We start from the raw sequence: 18,542 nt of genomic DNA, 5'->3' as shown, positions 1-18,542 counted from the left end.
TGAGCACTAAAAAGAAATGAGCTACTAAACAATGAAAAGACATAGAGGAACCTTAAATGCATACTACTACATTCACGGGGCCACTTGGAAAAGGCTATGTATTATATGATTACAACTATATGACATTCTGGAAAAGGCAAAACTATGAAGAGAGTAAAAAGATCAGTGGTTGCCAGGAGTTATGGAGGAGGGAGAGCTGAATAGGCAGAGCACGGAGGGCTTTTAGGGCAGTGAAACTACTGTGCATGATAACATAATGGTGGGTACATGTCATTACACAGTTGTCCAAATTCATCAAATGTACACCACCACCCATGAACCCTAATGCCAACTGGTTTCTGCGTGTTAATGTGTCTGTTGGGTCCACCAATTGTAACAAATGTACCTCTCTGGTGGGGATGTTGATCATGGGAGGCTATGCACGTGTGGGGCAGGGGGTGTATGGGAAATCTCTACACCGTCTCTCCAGTTTTTCTGTGAACTTAAAGCAGCTCTCAAAAAGACATCCCATAAAATATTAAAAATAAATTTAAAAGAACTCAGCAAAGCAAATAAATAAATAAATAAGGACCTTCACTAGAGACCTTCAAAGTTCACTTCAAGCCACCTTTGCGCCCCCAGGCCCAGCCTCCTGCTGGACAGTTAAGGAAGCCAGGAGAGGCCTGGCGCGCCCCCTGCGGGATGGGAGAAGGGGTGCGTCCGGCCTCGCGGCGGCGCCGTAATCATCCGGAAAGCTCTTCACAATACCCTTGCGGGGTCCCAGCGCACACCGCACACCGCACGCGGCAGGAGACCTTCCGGAGCTGAGTACCGGGGTGAAGCACTCGCGTTCATTCACTAACGTTCAGCGCAGGTGAGACGCCGGGAGAGCGGCGGCGGGTGCGGTGAGGAAACCGGGGTCAGGGTCAAAGCAGAAAAGTAAAGGTGGAACCTGCCCCAACCCCCCCGGGGGGGTCACACCCTGGGGTGCTCACTGCGTCTGCGCCTTGACCTCCCTCGGTGCCGCGTGCACGAGTGGGTGACCACGACCCTTCGGAGCGAACCTTCTCCTACATCTGCCCACGGCCACCTAGACAACTAAGACGAGCCAGCACCCAGATACACAAGAGGACGCGCGCGGAAGCGTGGAGCCAGCACGCGAGCGCAGCCAGGGCCACGCTGGGGGCTCCCTCTCGCCGGCCGCCCGAGGGCCCCCAGCCCCGGTGCACCTCGCGCTCCGCCAGCGCTGCCCTCGGCGGGGGAGGCTGACTTGGTAGCCGAACGCCCTGGGGACCCGCTGGGGTGCGGGCCGACCACCACGCAGGCAGCGCTCCCGGGCCCCCCTCCCGGCCCGCGCAGCGTGCGCGCCGTCCTCGCGCCCCTACTCTCCCCCCACCCCGCAACCGCGACCGCGGGGCACCTGCCCTGGCGGCTGGGAAACCGGAAACGCGCGTTGGGCCGGGCCGCCCGCCGCTGCCGCCGCCGCCGCCGCCTGCACCGCCCCCTCCCGGCGTCCCCGCCCTCCGCCCGCCGGCCCGGCGTCTCCGCAGCCGCTGGGGGCGGGGAGCGCAGCGCGCGTCGCGAGGGCCGCTCCGGGGGTGAGTAGCGGCCAGGCCCCGCTCGGGGGCGGCCTGACGCGCCTTCCAGGCAGCTCCCGGCACCCCGGGGTGGGTGGGCGTCCCGCTCGGCCGGGGGTCCCCAAGGGCCCTGTGGACCCCTCCGCCGCCTCCCCTCTCCACCCCGATCCCGGGAGCTCCGGCGCCCGCGGGAAGGAAGCGCGCGCCTGTGGGCGCTGTAGAGGGGCGGGCGGCGGCGGGTTTGGGGGGCCCCGGGGAGGCCGCCTAGCCGGGACGCCCGAGTCTGTTCAGGACCTAGGGCCGCGCTCTCCCCGCGAGCGACTGGGAAGCCGCCAGGGTCTCACTGCCAGTCTCCGGAGGTGGGAGTGCGTGCTCCGTCCGCCAAAAAGTAGGATCATGGAGCCGTTCGCGGTCTCATGCAGGCGCGGTCCGTGGCTGTCACCTGTGAGCGGCACCGCCTGGAGGGGTGGAGGCCAGACCAAAACAAAACGGCAGAAACACCCTGCCCACGTCGGCGGGTGCAGATGCAGTCCTCGCGGGCCGCGGCAGTGCAGAGAGCGCTACCTTCCCGCGGGCCCGATGCCGCCTCGCTCGCCCTCAAGCCCCCCTGAGTCCTGACAGCGAAGTGTGTAGGGCATCCTGCAGGAGTTGTGCGGTTCTGGGTGCTTTTGCCCAAAGACATCCTTTGGGATGAATTCAGAGCCACGTCTCACGTCCCACGAGACTGGAAGAAGAACCATGTAAAAGGAATTCGACAAAAGCTTTCCACATCTCTGTTTATTCTTTTGAATCCATAAAACGACTTTTAAAAAAGCATTCGGGCCACCTAAGAGAGAATGCACTTCTGGCCAGAGCATGCAGGATTCTTTTGCCCAACAGGGGAAAGGAAGCAGAGAGCTGGCACAGCGGAAATGGCCCTGGTGCCCTATGAGGAGACCGCGGAAATGGGGTTGCAGAAATTCCACAAGCCTCTTGCCACCTTCTCCTTCGCCAACCACACCATCCAGATCCGCCAGGACTGGAGGCAACTGGGGGTCGCAGCCGTGGTTTGGGACGCGGTAAGCAAATCCTGGGGGGGGGGGGGGGGGGGACTCTGAAAACATCTGCAATTGATTATAAGACTGGTCTTTACTTAAAAAGAAATGAAAGAACAGCTTTGTTGAGATATAACTCATATACTGTACATGTCACCTACAGTGCATAATGAACTGGTTTTTTAAAGTAAATTCAGAGTGATGCAGCCATCACCATGCTCAATTTTTAAATATTTTCATGACCCCATTCGCTCCAAAAATACTTCTACCCACTAGAATCACTTTCCTGATCATCTTCCCCAAAATAGATTGCATTTTAAGGGCAAGTAAAGAAACGTTAAGTTAAAATACTGCACAAAGGATATTGTAAAATGACAGCCCAAAGTGAAGATCATGTGTGTGTTTTTTTAATATTTTTTTATTGATTTCAGAGAGGAAGAGAGAGGGAGAGATAGAAACATCAATAATGAGAATCACTGATCGGCTGCCTCCTGCACGCCCCCTACTGGGGATCGAGCCCGCAACCCAGACCTGTGACCCTTCAGTCCTCAGGCCGATGCTCTCCTCCACTGAGCCAAACTGGCCAGGGACATGTGTTTCCTTTAAGTTCTGGGTGGTTGTAATGGTCCCCAAATTATACTATAATTGCCTTTTTACTTCCTCTCGGAGCACTGTCCTCAGCTGCATGTGACAGTGACTTGCCCCCAGCATCTAGACAGGGGTGGGCAAACTTTGTGACTCGAGGGCCACAATGGGTTCTTAAACTGGACCGGAGGGCCGGAACAAAAGCATGGATGGAGTGTTTGTGTGAACTAATATAAATTCAAAGTAAGCATCATTACATAAAAGGGTACGGTCTTTTTTTTCAATAGTTTTATTCATTTCAAACGGGCCGGATCTGGCCCGCAGGCTGTAGTTTGCCCACGGCTGATTCTAGCACCACACCTGGGACTAGGTGGCAGCTCATTTGATGTTGGATAACTGCGTGATGTAGATACAATTTTACAGATTTTGCATTGTATTGAAGTGAGAGGCACATTTAGAAATAAAAATCAATATGTTCTAACCGAGTACTTTAAGGAACCTAGTCGAAGGTAACTACATGAGAAGTATTCCTAGACCAAGTAGTAAAAATAGACAGTAGTGAGGAATGGGTGAGCCTCCTAAGTGCTCACTAGACCAATAGTAAGTGGCCATGAAAACACACGATTTTAAAATCATGTTAACAGTGTTCAGTGCTTCTGTAGAATTGTATGCAAATGCTAACTCACACGCCAAGTATCCAAAGTGTGTCTAAAACTCACCTTTTGATGCCCAGTGATGCATGGCGAGGGCTCCTGCCGGGTGATGCCCAGAGGGAGGCATGCAGCTCCGGGAGCCTGGGTGCTGCTCTGCTTTTCCTTCTGGGAGATGTTGTGGCCTTGCCGACTTGAGCTTGGTTTAGAAACTGGACGTTCCCTTAAGCAGAATCCCAGAGACCGTTCATGCCAGAGAGTCTTGGAAGCCTCGAGTGTAGGCAGTGACGCATAAGAATGAATCTTCCCAAATTCAGCAGGACCCTGTCTCGTGTGGGCCGTGTCGTGGACCGCTACCGTCCCCTTCAGGGCCTGGGGCAGCCGCTCTGCGGGACGCTGTGCTGTGCTGTGCTTGCTCGAGGGGTCACCTCCCAGCAGCACCTGAGTTCCCGTGTGTGCGGATCGCCTGGGAGTTGACCCTTGCCGTGGGCAAGGGGTGCGATGTCTCCTGCCAGCGCAGAGCCTACCTGAAACTCCAGCACTTGCTGACTTCATCAAACCCCCTGTGTTTTGACGCAGGCCGTCGTCCTCTCCACGTACCTGGAGATGGGAGCCGTGGAGCTCAGGGGCCGCTCTGCTGTGGAGCTGGGTGCTGGGACGGGGCTGGTGGGCATCGTGGCTGCCCTGCTGGGTGAGTGTGATGCGCGAGCTTGAGCCCTTGTGAGTGGAGCTCATTGAGAGGTGTGTCTGCTGTTTTATTGATGTAAAACCCACTGTTTGTTTCCCCTGACATGATTCTTTTTCTCCCCGCTGTATTTCTTTATTAGGAGTTATGGGCTATCTGCTGGTGCTCTTACCTCCAATCCAACAAGGCTAAATTCTCTCTCTCTCTCTCTCTCTCTCTCTCTCTTAAAATATATTTTTATTGATTTCAGAGAGGAAGGGATAGAGAAATAGAAATACTAGTGATAAGAGAGAATCATTGATTGGCCACCTCCTGCATGCCCCACACTGGGGATCAAGCCCACAACCGAGGCATGTGCCCTGACCGGAAATTGAACAGTGACCTCTTGGTTCATAAGTCGACACTCAACCACTGAGCCATGCAAGCTGGGCGTCTCTCTCGCTCTCTCTCCTCTCTCTCTCTCTCTCTCTCTCTCTCTCTCTCTCTCTCTCTCCTTGTTATTTGCACTTCAGTCGTTGTACTGTTGATATTTGGCTCTGTTGACTAATTAGTTTGCTGACCACTGCCCAGCTGGTTTGGCTCTGTGGATAGAGTGTCGGCCTGTGGACTGAAGGGTCCCAGGTTCGATTCTGGTCAAGGGCACATGCCCAGGTTGCAGGCTCGATCCCCAGTAGAGGGCCTGCAGGAAACAGCCAATCAGTGATTCATCACTGATGTTTGTATCTCTCTCCCTCTCCCTCCCTGTCTGAAATCAATAAAAAAAATATATTCAAACAAACAAAAACTTCACTGGCTGGTATAGTGACACAGGGTGGCAAAGCGCCTAGGTTTAGAAGGATACTTGGTTTTGACACGTCTTTTAACTTCCACTAGCCGAGTGACCTTGGGCAAGTTGCTTAACTTCTAAACTGCAATTTCCCTGTAACACAGGGAAACCATCGCACTCATTGCACACTGATGACCAAATGGGATGTGTGTGGAAATCTGTTAGCTCGCTGATTGGCACAAAGTAAATGCTTATCAAGTGCGATTGGCTCTCTGAGTATTTTTGTTTCTGGTCTAGAAATCGGCACCGGTGGGGCGGGAACACCAGGATAAGGCTCCTCAAAGACTATCACCAAGCGAGTCGGGGAGTGCTGACTGGTGGGGGCCGGGTCTGAAGGTGGCTTGTGGAGGGTGTCTGGGGTGGTTTCACCCAGGGGCCAGCCACCAGCCTCCACCTGAATATTGTATTGGCCTCCTCACTGTATTGTGATCTATAATATACTCAGATATTATTTCCTATGCTGTTCTCACATCCCTGTGACTATTCTGTAACTACCAATTTGTGCTTAATCATGTCACCTCTTTCGCCCAAAGCCTTTTCAAAACAGGACCGACCAGGCCCTGCGTGATCTGCCTCCCTTCCTGTTACTTTCGTGACCTCATCTCCTTCTGCTTTGTTCCTCATTCACTCATCCCAGCCGCTCTGGCCTCCTCCTTCCCTTCCCCTCCAGCCTCTGCCCTTGCTCTGTTGCCTGCCAGGAACATCCTTCCCCTGCGTGCCTGTGCCCGTGCCTTCGGCGGCTCCTTCCTTCAGGCCTTGCCTCAGTCTTCTCAAGGCCTTCCCCGTCCACCCTGCCTAAAATTTCACGCCCACCTCCCTTACTGCCTGACATTACATGTCTCTTTCCTGATTTATTTTTTTCCTTGGTGCCTATCTCTCACTGACATACTGGACGGATATTCTTTTTTTAAAGCCTGTTATTGTCTATTTCCTTACTTGAATGCAGGCTCTGGGAGGGTGAGGGTTTTTGTCCAGTGGCCACTCGAATGTTTGTGGAGTTGATAGATGTTCCAGGGAAATGGTCAGCTGTCATCAGGATCTTATTAAGAATCCTGGAACACCGCGTCAGTCAGTCAGAAGCAGCCTCGGAAATCCCTAAGACAGGCATTAGAGGAGGTCTGCATCGAAGAACTATTGAAATGAACACCAAGATGATATGCAAATGACTAGATCGCCCCATATTGTGAGCACAGTGCTCTGTGACTGTTAAGAAATCCAGAGCCCTAACCGGTTTGGCTCAGTGGATAGAGTGTCAGCCTGCGGACTGAAAGGTCCCGGATTTGATTCCGGTCAAGGGCATGTACCTTGGTTGCGGACACATCCCCAGTAGGAGCTGTGCAGGAGGCAGCCGATCAATGATTCTCTCTCATCATTGATGTTTCTATCTCTCTATCCCTCTATCTTCCTCTTTGAAATCAATCAATATATATATATATATATATATATATATATATATATCCAGAGATAAAGTTCTGAGTTGAACTGGGAAAGGCTGTCTGTGATTTTCAGGAGAGATGAAGGATCACCGACTCCCGCTCCCAGGCAGCACGCTGCCTAGCAATGGATAGACAAAGCGGTAGGTCCATGCTTGTAACATCTAACAACTGGAACATTCTCACAGTCTCACAGTCAGGATTGTAAATGTCAGAATGAATTACATACTGTCCTAACCTAGTGTTGCAGCTCAAGATAAGACACCTCTGAAATGGTGCTTACCACAGCAGCTCCGGAATCCGGGGGGATTACCCGTGAAGATAATGAACTGAAGAAGGGGGCCAGTGGGAAATTTAGGAAAGAATGAAACAGAATTTCAAATTTCAGAATTGATAGGGCCAAAATTAAACAAGATTATACATGCTAAGTTGGTATTACAATGTAGACAAACAGGGTCGTTTCGGGGCTGAATTTACTTGGTGCTTCATTTTAAGGGTTCAGCCTCTCACATATATTGGTTCAAAAAATTGGTGGATCTTTTGTTCACAGTAAAAGCCCACAAGAAAGAGATTAGTAAAATATTGCCTCATTAATTTTATACACCGCATATGGAAACCTAGCACTTAGAGGACATGTCCCACATTTTAACCTACAGCACTTTAATACAACCTAGGAATTTCTTTTCAAATTGTAAGAGAATGATTATTTAGGAAGTTACAGAGGTAGTAGAAGTGAGCCAGGTGGGCTGTGTGGGCTCAGGAAACAAGTTACAGAGGCAGGAGAAGGGCCCTTGGAGCTTAGGCGAGAGAAAGGCTAAAGTAAAAGGCCTGGGGGTGGGGGTGGGGAGCAGGGAGAGGAGGAAGGGGAAGACAGGGGTATTCTTCTGAGAGCCAGAGAGTACACCACAATCTAGTAACTTCTAAGTTTACCGTTTTTCAATAATCACGCATGCACACACACATGCACACGTAACATAAATACATATAGGTTGGCTGCTTTGTAACAGCATAAGGAGAAGTAGGCTAGGATTTCTTCGTAGCCAACTAATCTCTTCCTTGATTCTCTTTAAAGCTTTAATCCCAGAAAGTAGCCCTTCCCTGTTTCTGGTATCTTGTCTTCTTCGTAATCATCTGCTCCCAGGTTTTTCATTGTTGGATTCCGTTTCACCCTGAAGCCTACTGACTCCAAGATTTCGACCCAATGAATGAAACGTAGAGGCAGGCGCCTCTGGAGGGAGGGCTAGCTCTGCCTGCAGAATTGAGAAGCCCCCGCTTGTTGTCACTTGGGGCCCTGCGTTTTATAAGGTTCACTTCTACAGTCGGCCGTGCAGAAGGAGCCACTGGTCATTGTTCTAATCTGCAGCCACCCTGAAGGGCATGGTCTGCACATCAGGTGGAATATCTACAGACACCCACCCTGCCGTTGAACTTGGCCCGAGACCTATGAGTTGTACTGACGCGCCCATTACTTTCTCTCTGTCCCACCTTCTAGGTGCTCAGGTGACTATCACGGATCGAAAAGTAGCATTAGAATTTCTTAAATCAAATGTTGAAGCCAACTTACCTCTGCATATTCAACCCAGAGCCGTGGTTAAGGAGCTGACTTGGGGACAGAATTTGGGGAGCTTTTCACCTGGAGAGTTTGACCTGATACTTGGAGCTGATATCATATATTTAGAAGAAACATTCACGGACCTTCTGCAGACTTTGGCGCATCTCTGTGGCAGCCACTCCGTGATTCTTTTAGCTTGCCGAATCCGCTACGAGCGGGACAACAACTTCTTAGCCATGCTGGAGAGGCAATTTTCCGTGAGTAAGGTTCACTATGATCCTGAAAAAGATGTACATGTTTACAAAGCCCAGAAGAGAAACCAGAGGGAGGGCTTATAGTTGGCTGTAATTTATAGGAATGTTGTCATTAAATGTGTCAATTAAGGTGTTAGCAGGGGGAATCTAACCATGTTTAATGAAATGGCTTACTGTACAAAAAGTCTAACCAAAGGTTCTCGGGGAACAAACTGCAGTGATTTTATAGTCATATTTCACTCACTCCGAAACTCAATTAACATTAAGAGGAGTGTGAGCTTTGGTTCATGTTGTTTCTGTATCCCATATGCTCCCTCCTGATAAGCAGTTTTCACTGATACCACGAAGGGCTGGCGTATTGGCATCTTCAAAGCAGTGAGCTTGTTTTGCTTTAGTGAGAGGCTAAGTCATGCAAATAACTTTAAACACATTCTGAGATATATGTTTAGCCCATTTTTTTTCTAATTTTCTGAATATAAAACAAGTTTAACATACATTCCCTGAGCTGTTAATGCTTTCGAAACCTTTTGTCTGCCAGTTTCTGTCTTAAATAATTTTGGTGGTTTGAGATTGGGGTGCAAGTTTTCTACAGTCTCATAGCATGCTTTTTGGATTAATGTCAGATGTAGGTCTATGAACAAAGGAATCAGTAAAAAATAATGTTTTAGTTACTTTTGAAAGCATGTAAAATCTTGGACCTCCATGTGCTGTGACTAGGTTATCATCTTCATAAAGCAAAAGCCATAGCTTTTCCCTTCACCTTTCCCGTTTCTCAAATGTTTTTGTAGTTCTTTCTTAGGCTTTCCCTGCCTCCTCATAGTGCATAGGATGACAATGAAAGTTTTAAATCTCACCCCTGCATGAGAGTTTAGTCTCCAAGGACAAGTTCCTTCCGTAGCATACTTGTCATTGCTTGTTTGGATTCCCCGGAACACTGTACACTTCCTGAGGGCCAGGAATGCTTTTATTTTGCCTCCCTAGTGTCTAATAGTAAATTCGTTGAGTGAAAAAGATACATTCCATTTAGACAATATTGATCTTTGGGTTAAATGATTGCAATGTTGTTTCATGATTATCTTTGATAGACTTGATGAAAGAAGTCGCACACCCAGTATTGCCCTAGCTGGTTTGGCTCAGTGGATAGAGCGTTGGCCTGTGGGACTGAAGGGTCCCAGGTTTGATTCCTAGTCAGGCACATGCCCAGAGTGTTGGCTCAGTACCCAGTCAGAGGCATGTTGGAGGCAGCCGATCAGTGATTCTCATATTTGATGTTTCTCTCTCTCCCTCCCTTCCTCTTTAAAATCAATAAAAATATTTTTTAAAAAAAGGTGAATTAAAAGTTCTGAGCATTCTGTGGTGTATCAGTTCAACACAATTCTGATAGATGCCCAAGAAATAGAAATACCCATTGTTTGCCAAATCCATGAAATGCCAGTATTGTACATGAATGTGGTCTTTTACCCGCCCCCCCGCCCGAGTGCCAGGGAGCGCAATCCTGCTCCTCCTCTCGCCGAAAGTGGCGGGAGTGCTATCAAAGCTTTGAAATGGCGTCCAGTTCTAAGTCTGCTTTTATTAGTGATGATGATAAGTATGCCAATGTAGTAAAGGTTTCCTTAAGTTTTTGAATATATAACTTCATTTACTTGCGATTCATTTTTTTCCTAAACTGCTGTAAAATCAGCAAAAATGCCTTGGCAATTTTAGCATAGTTCCTAGGATATTGGTTGGCACTCAAAGGGTTAAAACAAGTAAAATAAGAGCCGTGCAGTATCAGCACTAACGAAAGGCCAGTCACATTCAGGCATGCTATTAGAAATCATTGTATTAACTGGAATTCAGCTTCTTTGCTTTAAAATTCCTAAACTTTGGCCTGCCTGGCATGGCTTAGTGGTTGAGCATTGACCTATAAACCAGAAGGTGAGGGTTCAATTCCTGGTCGGGGCATATGCCCAGGTTGTGGGCGTGATCCCCAATGTGGGCATGTAGGAGGCAGCTGATCAGTGATTCTCATCACTGATGTTTCTCTCTCTCGCTTTCTGAAATCAATAATATATACACATATATGTATCTATGTAGATACACACACACACACACACACACACTTTGAATGATATATGTAAAATGATTTGGGGTGGAGAGCTTCAAGATGCCTAGATGCTCTACCAAGAAAGCATTGATTGGGTTGTTTTACATTTTCATAAAGCATTATAAGCCCTGGCCAGGTAGCTCAGTTCATTCATGTCCGTTGTCCCTGTTAACATCACCCTTTCACTCTCAAAAATGTCTGACTGTATAAATTATGTGGTGGCCACTCTTTGTAGAAGAAAAAAAAAAAGTCAGATAATTCCTTTAATACAGTGGCAGGTGTAACAGGCTTCATAAACACATCGTGACAATTTAGAAGTACTTAGAATAAATGCAACTGCTGTTTTCAGAAATTGAATCAATAAATAGTATGAGTCTTTTATTCATATGCTTTAAGCAAGGAGCAGATTAAACACATTCCCTCCTTTCATATGATCACAGAACTTCAGAATTATAAGGGGACCTGAGAAGTTAGCAATTATTGTTCTTCCAATGCAAACATGCATTTTATGACATCAAAGATAGTTGGTCACACGTCTCCCATTGGTTGTCTCAATAGAGCAGTAACATCTCCGAATCTTCAAATAGGCACTGTTCAATCTTACTGAACAAAGACATCGTGTGGTAAAAATTAGACAGTAAAATTAACTGAAGATAAGTTCTTGTTGCTTGAATTAGTTTCCTGTTGCTCTGCAACACAAGCTTGTGATATATTCTAACGTAACTTTTGCTCATTTAACAAAAGTAACAAACATAAGTCCAAGAAAATATAGCTTAACACTACTAGCAAAAAACAAGATAGAGACCCCCCCATCCCCAAAAAAGAGACTCTGAGTTTTTAAAAGCATGTTTTATGTGACTGCACATAAATGTGTGTAAAAGGGCAATGACAGTTTTTACCACAAAGATTACAGTAAGAAAAAGGACTTTATGACAATATTTCACAAATTCACAAGGATCACTTTAATATACAAAGCAATGCTACCATTCTGAACACAAAGCAGCTATGTACATAGTGTTAATAAAATGCTTTATAATTCAGTACATTTTATTTCTTTACAGATAAAGCACAAAAAGATTTAAGTAAAAAAATTAAAACAGGGATGTTTCTAGAATGTAGGAAATTGTATTAGAAATGTATTTTCCTCATTATAGTTCTTTAGTATTCAACTCCAATAGCAAGATCAGAGTTGAAAATCAATACCCTGTTTTGTGCTGATAATTTTTGGGGGAGGTATTTGTTACCCCAGTCCTCAAAGGAAAACCAAAAAAACCAAACACTCTCTAGAAACTTCCCTGATTATTGTTTCTAAAAATTTTCAAGTGATACATCCAGGTTAGGATAATTCCTTTTTTGGGTGGGGATGATAACCAACATGTGGACAAATCAGTTAGGGACAACTTTACATTGGAAAACTGCTAACTAGCACTCTTCTTTGCCACCCCTAATCTATACTCACAGAAAAATGTTGACAAATTATTTCCCACTTTTAATATAAATAATTTTATTACACACACAAATTGGAGTGGCACCTGGATAAAAATACGCCTATAAAGTATTTACCAATTCAATTTTAAAAACGTAAGAAAATAAAACCTCCCAAACACAATGCTAGATCATTTCACTTGGCCAACTAATGTAAGATCGTATCTGCAGGGATTTTCTCCTGTCCTTACCAATTTTTCAACTACCTCAGATTTACTTTCACATCTCTGAAATGCTTCTCAGACAGAAGCTTGGAAATGCTATACTTCTGTAGGCAAGCATTAAATAATGCCTGTATAAAGTCGGTAACTTTCGACTTTTCTACTGCTTGACCCTTTGCAGACATTTTCTGAAGAAGACTGTTCCTTTTCCTTTTCCTTGCTGGTGAGAATTAAAAATGTATCGTTATACCAAGCTAGGACCTGCACCCACAGTACCAGAATGCAGACAGGTCAATATTTTCTCTGTGCTAAACAACTCTGCCTGTTTTATAATATCAATTTTGCTTCACAGGCTTTGTTCTATTACCCCCCCCCCCATTTTTATTTTTTTAAAAAATAAATTTCAAGCTAAAACACCTGAAATATAATCCCTCCATTCAAACGTTATCTGGTCCCTCTTGAAGTCTGCCCCTGAGGACACAGACAAAGGCTTTAGCTACATTCACTAATCAGTAAGAACTTACCGTGAGCCTGAGACAGATGGAACTGCAGCACCCTGTTTGATTTATTTTAAATTCTTCCATACTGACTCAGCTTCAGGATATGTTCAACCCCACAGGGATTAGTGCCTCTCTTAGCCAATGATTCTAGAAAGTCAAGGAAACCAGTTCCTAGTACATACAGTGACTGTGCAGTCAACTTAAAAAAGTCAACACATCAACATTAAAAGTATTCAAGATGTATGAAGTCACTTCAAGTAAGCCACTCACAAGTTCTGGTTGTGCTTTGTACAACGGAGTGAGCAAATTTTATCCCACAGCTCTTCATCTAAAGCAGTGGTTCTCAACCTTCCTGATGCCGCGACCCTTTAATACAGCTCCTCATGTTGTGGTGACCCCCAATTTCACTGTTACAAATTGAACATAATTAAAGCATAGTGATTAATCACAAAAACAATATGTAATTATACATGTGTTTTCCGATGGTCTTAGGCGACCCCTGTGAACGGGTCGTTCGACCCCCAAAGGGGTCGCGACCCACAGGTTGAGAACCGCTGATCTAAAGGCTTACTAAGCACACTTCTTTCTCCCTCCTCATCTGAAATCAAATTTAGGCAGCATCTCTTTGATGTTAACCAGGCCAATTTTAAGAGAAATAAATTTACTCAAATGATTACATGTGGTCTCCACTATGACAATAATTGCCTTGAAAATTCTTTTACCATTCTGAACAAATCCATGGATATCTTGGCATCCTATAAATAGTATTAATGTTGGGGTGAGGATAAGACACTCATTTAAAATTGGAAATATTTATTCACTTGAGTTGCTTTTCTTTCTACCTTTATCCAAGATGAAACCGAATAAGGGTTCAGGCTGCATCTTCTAATTAATGGGGCTAGATCTAATTTACTGGTATTTTTCTTTTACAACTATAAGGCTAGACTGTAGGTGCTACAATATTTTAATCAATGAAAAGTTTTCATTTAAAAAAAGTCCCATTATTTGAAGAAAGGAGAAACACATAAAAAGTCAGTTGACAATTAATTGATGAGGGAATTTCTCAAGTTGATAATACCCAAACCGGGTAATTTTTAAAAGTGCAAGTTACACCAAACATTTACAAAGAATATAATGTAAATATAATCCAAACAAATATACAACTTTTGTATTAAATCAATGGGAAACAATATACCAACAGTCTTCAGGGCTACAAAGGCAATAAAATAAAGCCTCTTGAAAATAACTAAAAATGTATATAGTCACTTTCTAAAACACACTTTAATGAAAAAAATCTTTAAGATATAAGCTTTATTTAATCCTGCAAAATGAAGCAGCCTTTTTTATCTTCAAAATAAAGAGACGAATTTATGCTGACTGTAGCTGATCACAGAATTTAAAACAATAAAAATGAAAAGAAGAAGTCTAGATTGAAGTCACTTCAAGTAAGTAAAAGCATCCTGGTTTAAACAAACTTGTTTCTTCCCAAGCCTTTGTATGATTCCACATGTCACCCAAATGGTCAAAATGATAGTAGGGATTAGGCCTGAGAGCCAGAGATAAACTTCAGCCAGATGACTTCTGATTGGACAGCCTGCCTGGCTGGCATTGTGCTTTCAGATACTAGCACTGCTACTGACCTTCCATCAAAATACACATCCTGACAAATCCCTGCTCAAATGAAAAGACCAAAACTCCTCCCCCAGGATGATTTCTGAAATAGGAGCGGTACCTCCTAGAAGCTATCTTTAAATGTTCTTACCACTGTTGTAGCTGCCAGAGACAAAGAGAAAAACCAAATACTCTGGGGTGGAGGGAGTTTTCAAGTGACTAGTAACATGTTTAAAAGTATCAAGCCAAAGAAAACGAACAATAATAATAATTAAAAATAAAAACACTTGGAAGAAAATTAGAAGACAAAAATCAATCATGAGTGCTGGAGTAATGCAGTCCAAGAAACTACCAAAAGGTATGCAATAGAACACGCAAAAATGTAAAATTTCATCTAATTTCAATATACTATAATACTCGGCATTCCTGACTTAAGAGCTCTCAGAGCTTCAGATTATATACTGTATGTATATATATATATATATATGTACACATATATCATACAAATGCCATTCCCCCCCAAGAATATCTAAAGAACACAGCACCCATGACAGTATTATGGTTGCCAATATGGTACTTGAGTTTGAAAAAAATGAACTTAAAATTACATCTGATATCAATTTTTTAATGTGAACACATTGGATCTAGCCCTTTCTAAACCACTTTTCAGTTAAACACTATCAAAGCTTGAAAACTAATAAGAGTAATATCAAAAATAAACCCATCCACTTCATCTCTATTCATCTGTCCTATAGATAAAAGTGCCACATGGCCCTATGTTTGCAAAGTGATACCAAACTATTTTCTAGGCAAATCAGTAGCATATGTACAAATTCCTATGATAACATTTTCATTCCCTTTTGGCCAATATGAAGAGAAAAAAACAATTATTACTGGTAACATGGCCATTTATGTTCTTGGCTACAATATTTTTTTTCATTATGTCATTTTCTTAATAAAAATTCTCAAAGTTGCATGCATAAAAACTAACCTTTCCCCCAATTCTTGTTTAAAAAAAAAAAAAAAAAGGTCTGCACAAAAGATGCCTAATTTCTATAAACTGAAATCTTCAAGTCTCTCCAAGGGTCTAAAACAGATTTAGCAACAGAATACATTTGTTATCTCACCATTTAAGTAACTTAACTTCAAACCAGTGCTATCATCCTCAAGGTATAAAGGACCTGCTCTTTATAACTTAAAAATCCAACCAGTTAATATGGAAGTGATTGCCTTGATTCATCAGGGACTAAGAGGACCACCAAATTTCTTATTAAATAGAAAGCCCTAACTTTTGAAAAATGTGTGACTTTCATTTATAACTTGCTAAATACTAGGCAATTTTCATTTATAAAGCTTATGACATTCAAGATGTTCACTTTGACTAATTACGAAAGAATTCTAGTTGGTGAACAAATTTGTGATTTTGCTTGGTTTCTGTTAAACCAGTTTTGAAAAATGACATCTCTATACTGGTATACAAATAATTTTTATACTATAACATTCCCCAATAGCTCAGCAGGATAAACATCAATCTTTACAGTTGTTTGAAAGCCTTGTTGAGCATCTGGTATATTGTCCAAATATACTACATCACTCAATTCTTAGAATGATGCTCCTTCATAAACTCTGTTCATCCTTGAAAAAAGGCAGTGGTTTGTTACAAACAGAAATATACCTTTTACAAATATTAATTAAAAATTTTTCTTTAAAAAAAATTGACCCAATAATTAACACCCATCTGCATATTTTAACACATTAACAAAGTAAACTTTAAAAAATAACCCATAACTAAACATAAAATATTAATTTTCTTGACTCTCTTCTAAAAGAAATAACCTTCTCAAATGAGAAATGATATCTAACATTATGTCAGTCTCCAATTTTTAAAATCCACCTTAGTTTTATTTTTCTTTTATTAGTCTTATTTTTCTATTAAAGAATAATTTTTAGATTTATCAGGCTTAGTGATAAAATGAATAATTAACAAAAAGTATTGGAAACAACGTATGGTACATATAAGCACAGACTGTTCCAGTCAGGAGTTAAAAAAGGCATCTCCTTTATAGAATGACAAAGACTAGACTAGTATAGCATACTGGAAACTGAAAGCATAATTATCCTTTTTAGAAGAAGAAAAATACTTAGTAAGAATGATAATCTAAATGTTGTAGAGTACAGCAGTCATTCAAACATGTCTGAAGAAAATTACCTCCCTTGTCACATCTAATAGTGTACTTGTCAGAGCTATATTCTTACAACTTCATTAAAAAAATTCAGTAGAGATATTCCGTTAAAGTATGTTAATACGGGAAAGATTTAAAATAAGTATTTTCCTACAACACATTTTATAAACAAACATATCACTTTGCTTTACTTAACATTGTGAAGGCTTTCCTATTGGTGGTATAATGTAAGTGCAAATGAGAACAGTTTCATTAGAAATTGTTTTTAAGTAAATGAGTGACAATATAAATATTTTTGAAGGTGATGACAAAAACATTTATTTAAAAACCTTGCTATATAACTCAGAGGGCTGGTTTGAGTAGAGCATCTTTTTACTAAGAATTTAGTACTAACTAAAACAAAATTTGTACTTACATTTATTTCAATTTAATTTAAAATTAAAATACCATGCCTTTTCATTCAGTTGGTTACTTCTTTTAATGTATTCAAAAATGCTGAACACATACAGAACTAAATTAAGAAGCAACAACTGCCCTACGGGAGAGCTGTAGTTAATACAGAATGTTTTTAAGAATCAAGGACGTTTTCAGTATTGAAGAAATTGTACATAGAAAGCACTCCAAATTCATTCTTACTTTCTTCAACACCATTCTTTAAAAGGTATTTCTTTTAATGATTTTACATAATTCACAATGAAAATGTGGAAACGTCAAATTGGCAATCACTTCTTCATTGCACCTTACTTACTTTGTGCATGTGGCCCACACATTACTTCAGCTCAAGAGACTGGGGTAATTCTGTCCCTAAGGCAATCAAGGCGCTCAGCACAAACCTTGAAATCATTAAAAAAAATTTCTTTTCCTCATTTCCCCCATCAATTTACAAGTCAATCAATTATTACTTCTTAAGGAGGATGGGGGATGAACTCCAGAAGTCTCTTCATGATTCCTGGTGCTGAAAACTTCTTGAAGGGAGAAGTGGAGGCAGGAGTTGGAACATTCACAGTTTAATGCAAAAGCACAAATGAATGAAATTCTGTAGTTGCTTTCAGGCAGTTTTGCGCATAGAAAAAAAGAAATGTTTAGAAAATAAAATGTTTACTTTGTCTTTCTGGTTATGGCCAAGCCAGTTCTTTGTCCAATGTAACAGGTGAGATTTAAATCCCAAATTAATCTGATTTGTGGCAGTAAAGGTCCTTAAGTGCTTTTAGCTCCTCAATCAGTGTCTTGTTTTGGTTTTCAAGCACTGCCACTCTGTTTTCTAAACACTTCACATATTCTTTCTTCTTTCTGCGACACTCTCGTGCTGCTTCCCTATAAGCAAAAAGGGAAATATTATGTAACATTTCTATATCACTTACTTTGGGTTGGGATACATTTCTTTTTAGTGAGTTAGCTCACATCATTTTAAATTTAGCATTTGAAAGAAATACAGAATGAATTGGAAATTGCCTTATACAAACATTTAATTTTAATATACCACAGAAGTTTGATTCAAAAAACCCCAAATGTGAAAACTCCACAACCAAAAGGGCTTAACAATCACTTAAAAATTACCTTTTTAAAATGTTTATTAAAATGTTCTGCATCATACCTATAAAACTTGAAATTCTATCAATATCAGTAACTAAGAAATGATTAAGGCAAATTTTAGTGTGAAAAATCATCCTTTAAATCAGGGGTGGGGAACCTTTTTCTGCCAAGGGCCATTTAGATATTTATAACATCATTCGCAGGCCATACAGAATTATCAACTTACAAATCAGCCTGCTCTATTTGGTCAAATAATTAACTCACCCCTAATGCCTTGGCAGGGCCAGACCAAATGATTTCATTGGCCTTATATGGCCCGCAGGCTGGATATTCCCCATCCCTGCTTTGAATAGAAAGATCTCACAAACTCTCTATTTCAAGGCATTTTTAAAAATCTAACACAAGTCT

The 18,542-nt window shown here is 42.7% G+C and overlaps 2 protein-coding genes and 1 long non-coding RNA gene across 15 annotated transcripts in view; 1 reads left to right on the top strand and 2 right to left on the bottom strand.

Annotated features, from left to right (window-relative positions):
- Window positions 1-733: 733 nt before the first annotated feature.
- METTL21A (methyltransferase like 21A) overlaps window positions 734-18,542 on the top strand; it is a 41,839-nt gene continuing 24,030 nt past the window's right edge. The window contains exons 1-4 of one of the 5 annotated variants that reach the window (XM_036319899.1): window positions 734-853; window positions 2,436-2,614; window positions 4,405-4,516; window positions 8,262-9,069. In XM_036319899.1, the coding sequence (XP_036175792.1) occupies window positions 2,468-2,614; window positions 4,405-4,516; window positions 8,262-8,659 (657 nt within the window). In that variant the 5' untranslated portion in view covers window positions 734-853; window positions 2,436-2,467 and the 3' untranslated portion in view covers window positions 8,660-9,069. The other 4 variants (XM_036319898.1, XM_036319897.1, XM_036319900.1 and 1 more) reach the window with 4 other exon arrangements.
- LOC118661650 lies at window positions 11,014-13,259 on the bottom strand. The gene is made up of 2 exons (XR_004969421.1): window positions 13,078-13,259; window positions 11,014-12,954 (listed from the first exon to the last, which is right to left on the bottom strand). It is a non-coding gene; the product is annotated as an uncharacterized LOC118661650 (long non-coding RNA).
- Window positions 15,175-18,542, bottom strand: part of CREB1 (cAMP responsive element binding protein 1) — a 58,500-nt gene continuing 55,132 nt past the window's right edge. For all 9 annotated transcript variants that reach the window (XM_036319888.1, XM_036319886.1, XM_036319890.1 and 6 more), the window contains one exon: window positions 15,175-17,915. In XM_036319888.1, coding sequence (XP_036175781.1) covers window positions 17,771-17,915 — 145 coding nt within the window. In that variant the 3' untranslated portion in view covers window positions 15,175-17,770. The remainder of the gene's footprint in view (window positions 17,916-18,542) is intronic.

The sequence above is a fragment of the Myotis myotis genome, unplaced genomic scaffold (assembly GCF_014108235.1).
Source record: "Myotis myotis isolate mMyoMyo1 unplaced genomic scaffold, mMyoMyo1.p scaffold_m19_p_8, whole genome shotgun sequence".
Lineage (NCBI taxonomy): Eukaryota > Metazoa > Chordata > Mammalia > Chiroptera > Vespertilionidae > Myotis > Myotis myotis.
Note: the sequence above shows the minus strand (reverse complement) of the source record. Positions and strands in the feature narration are given on the sequence as shown.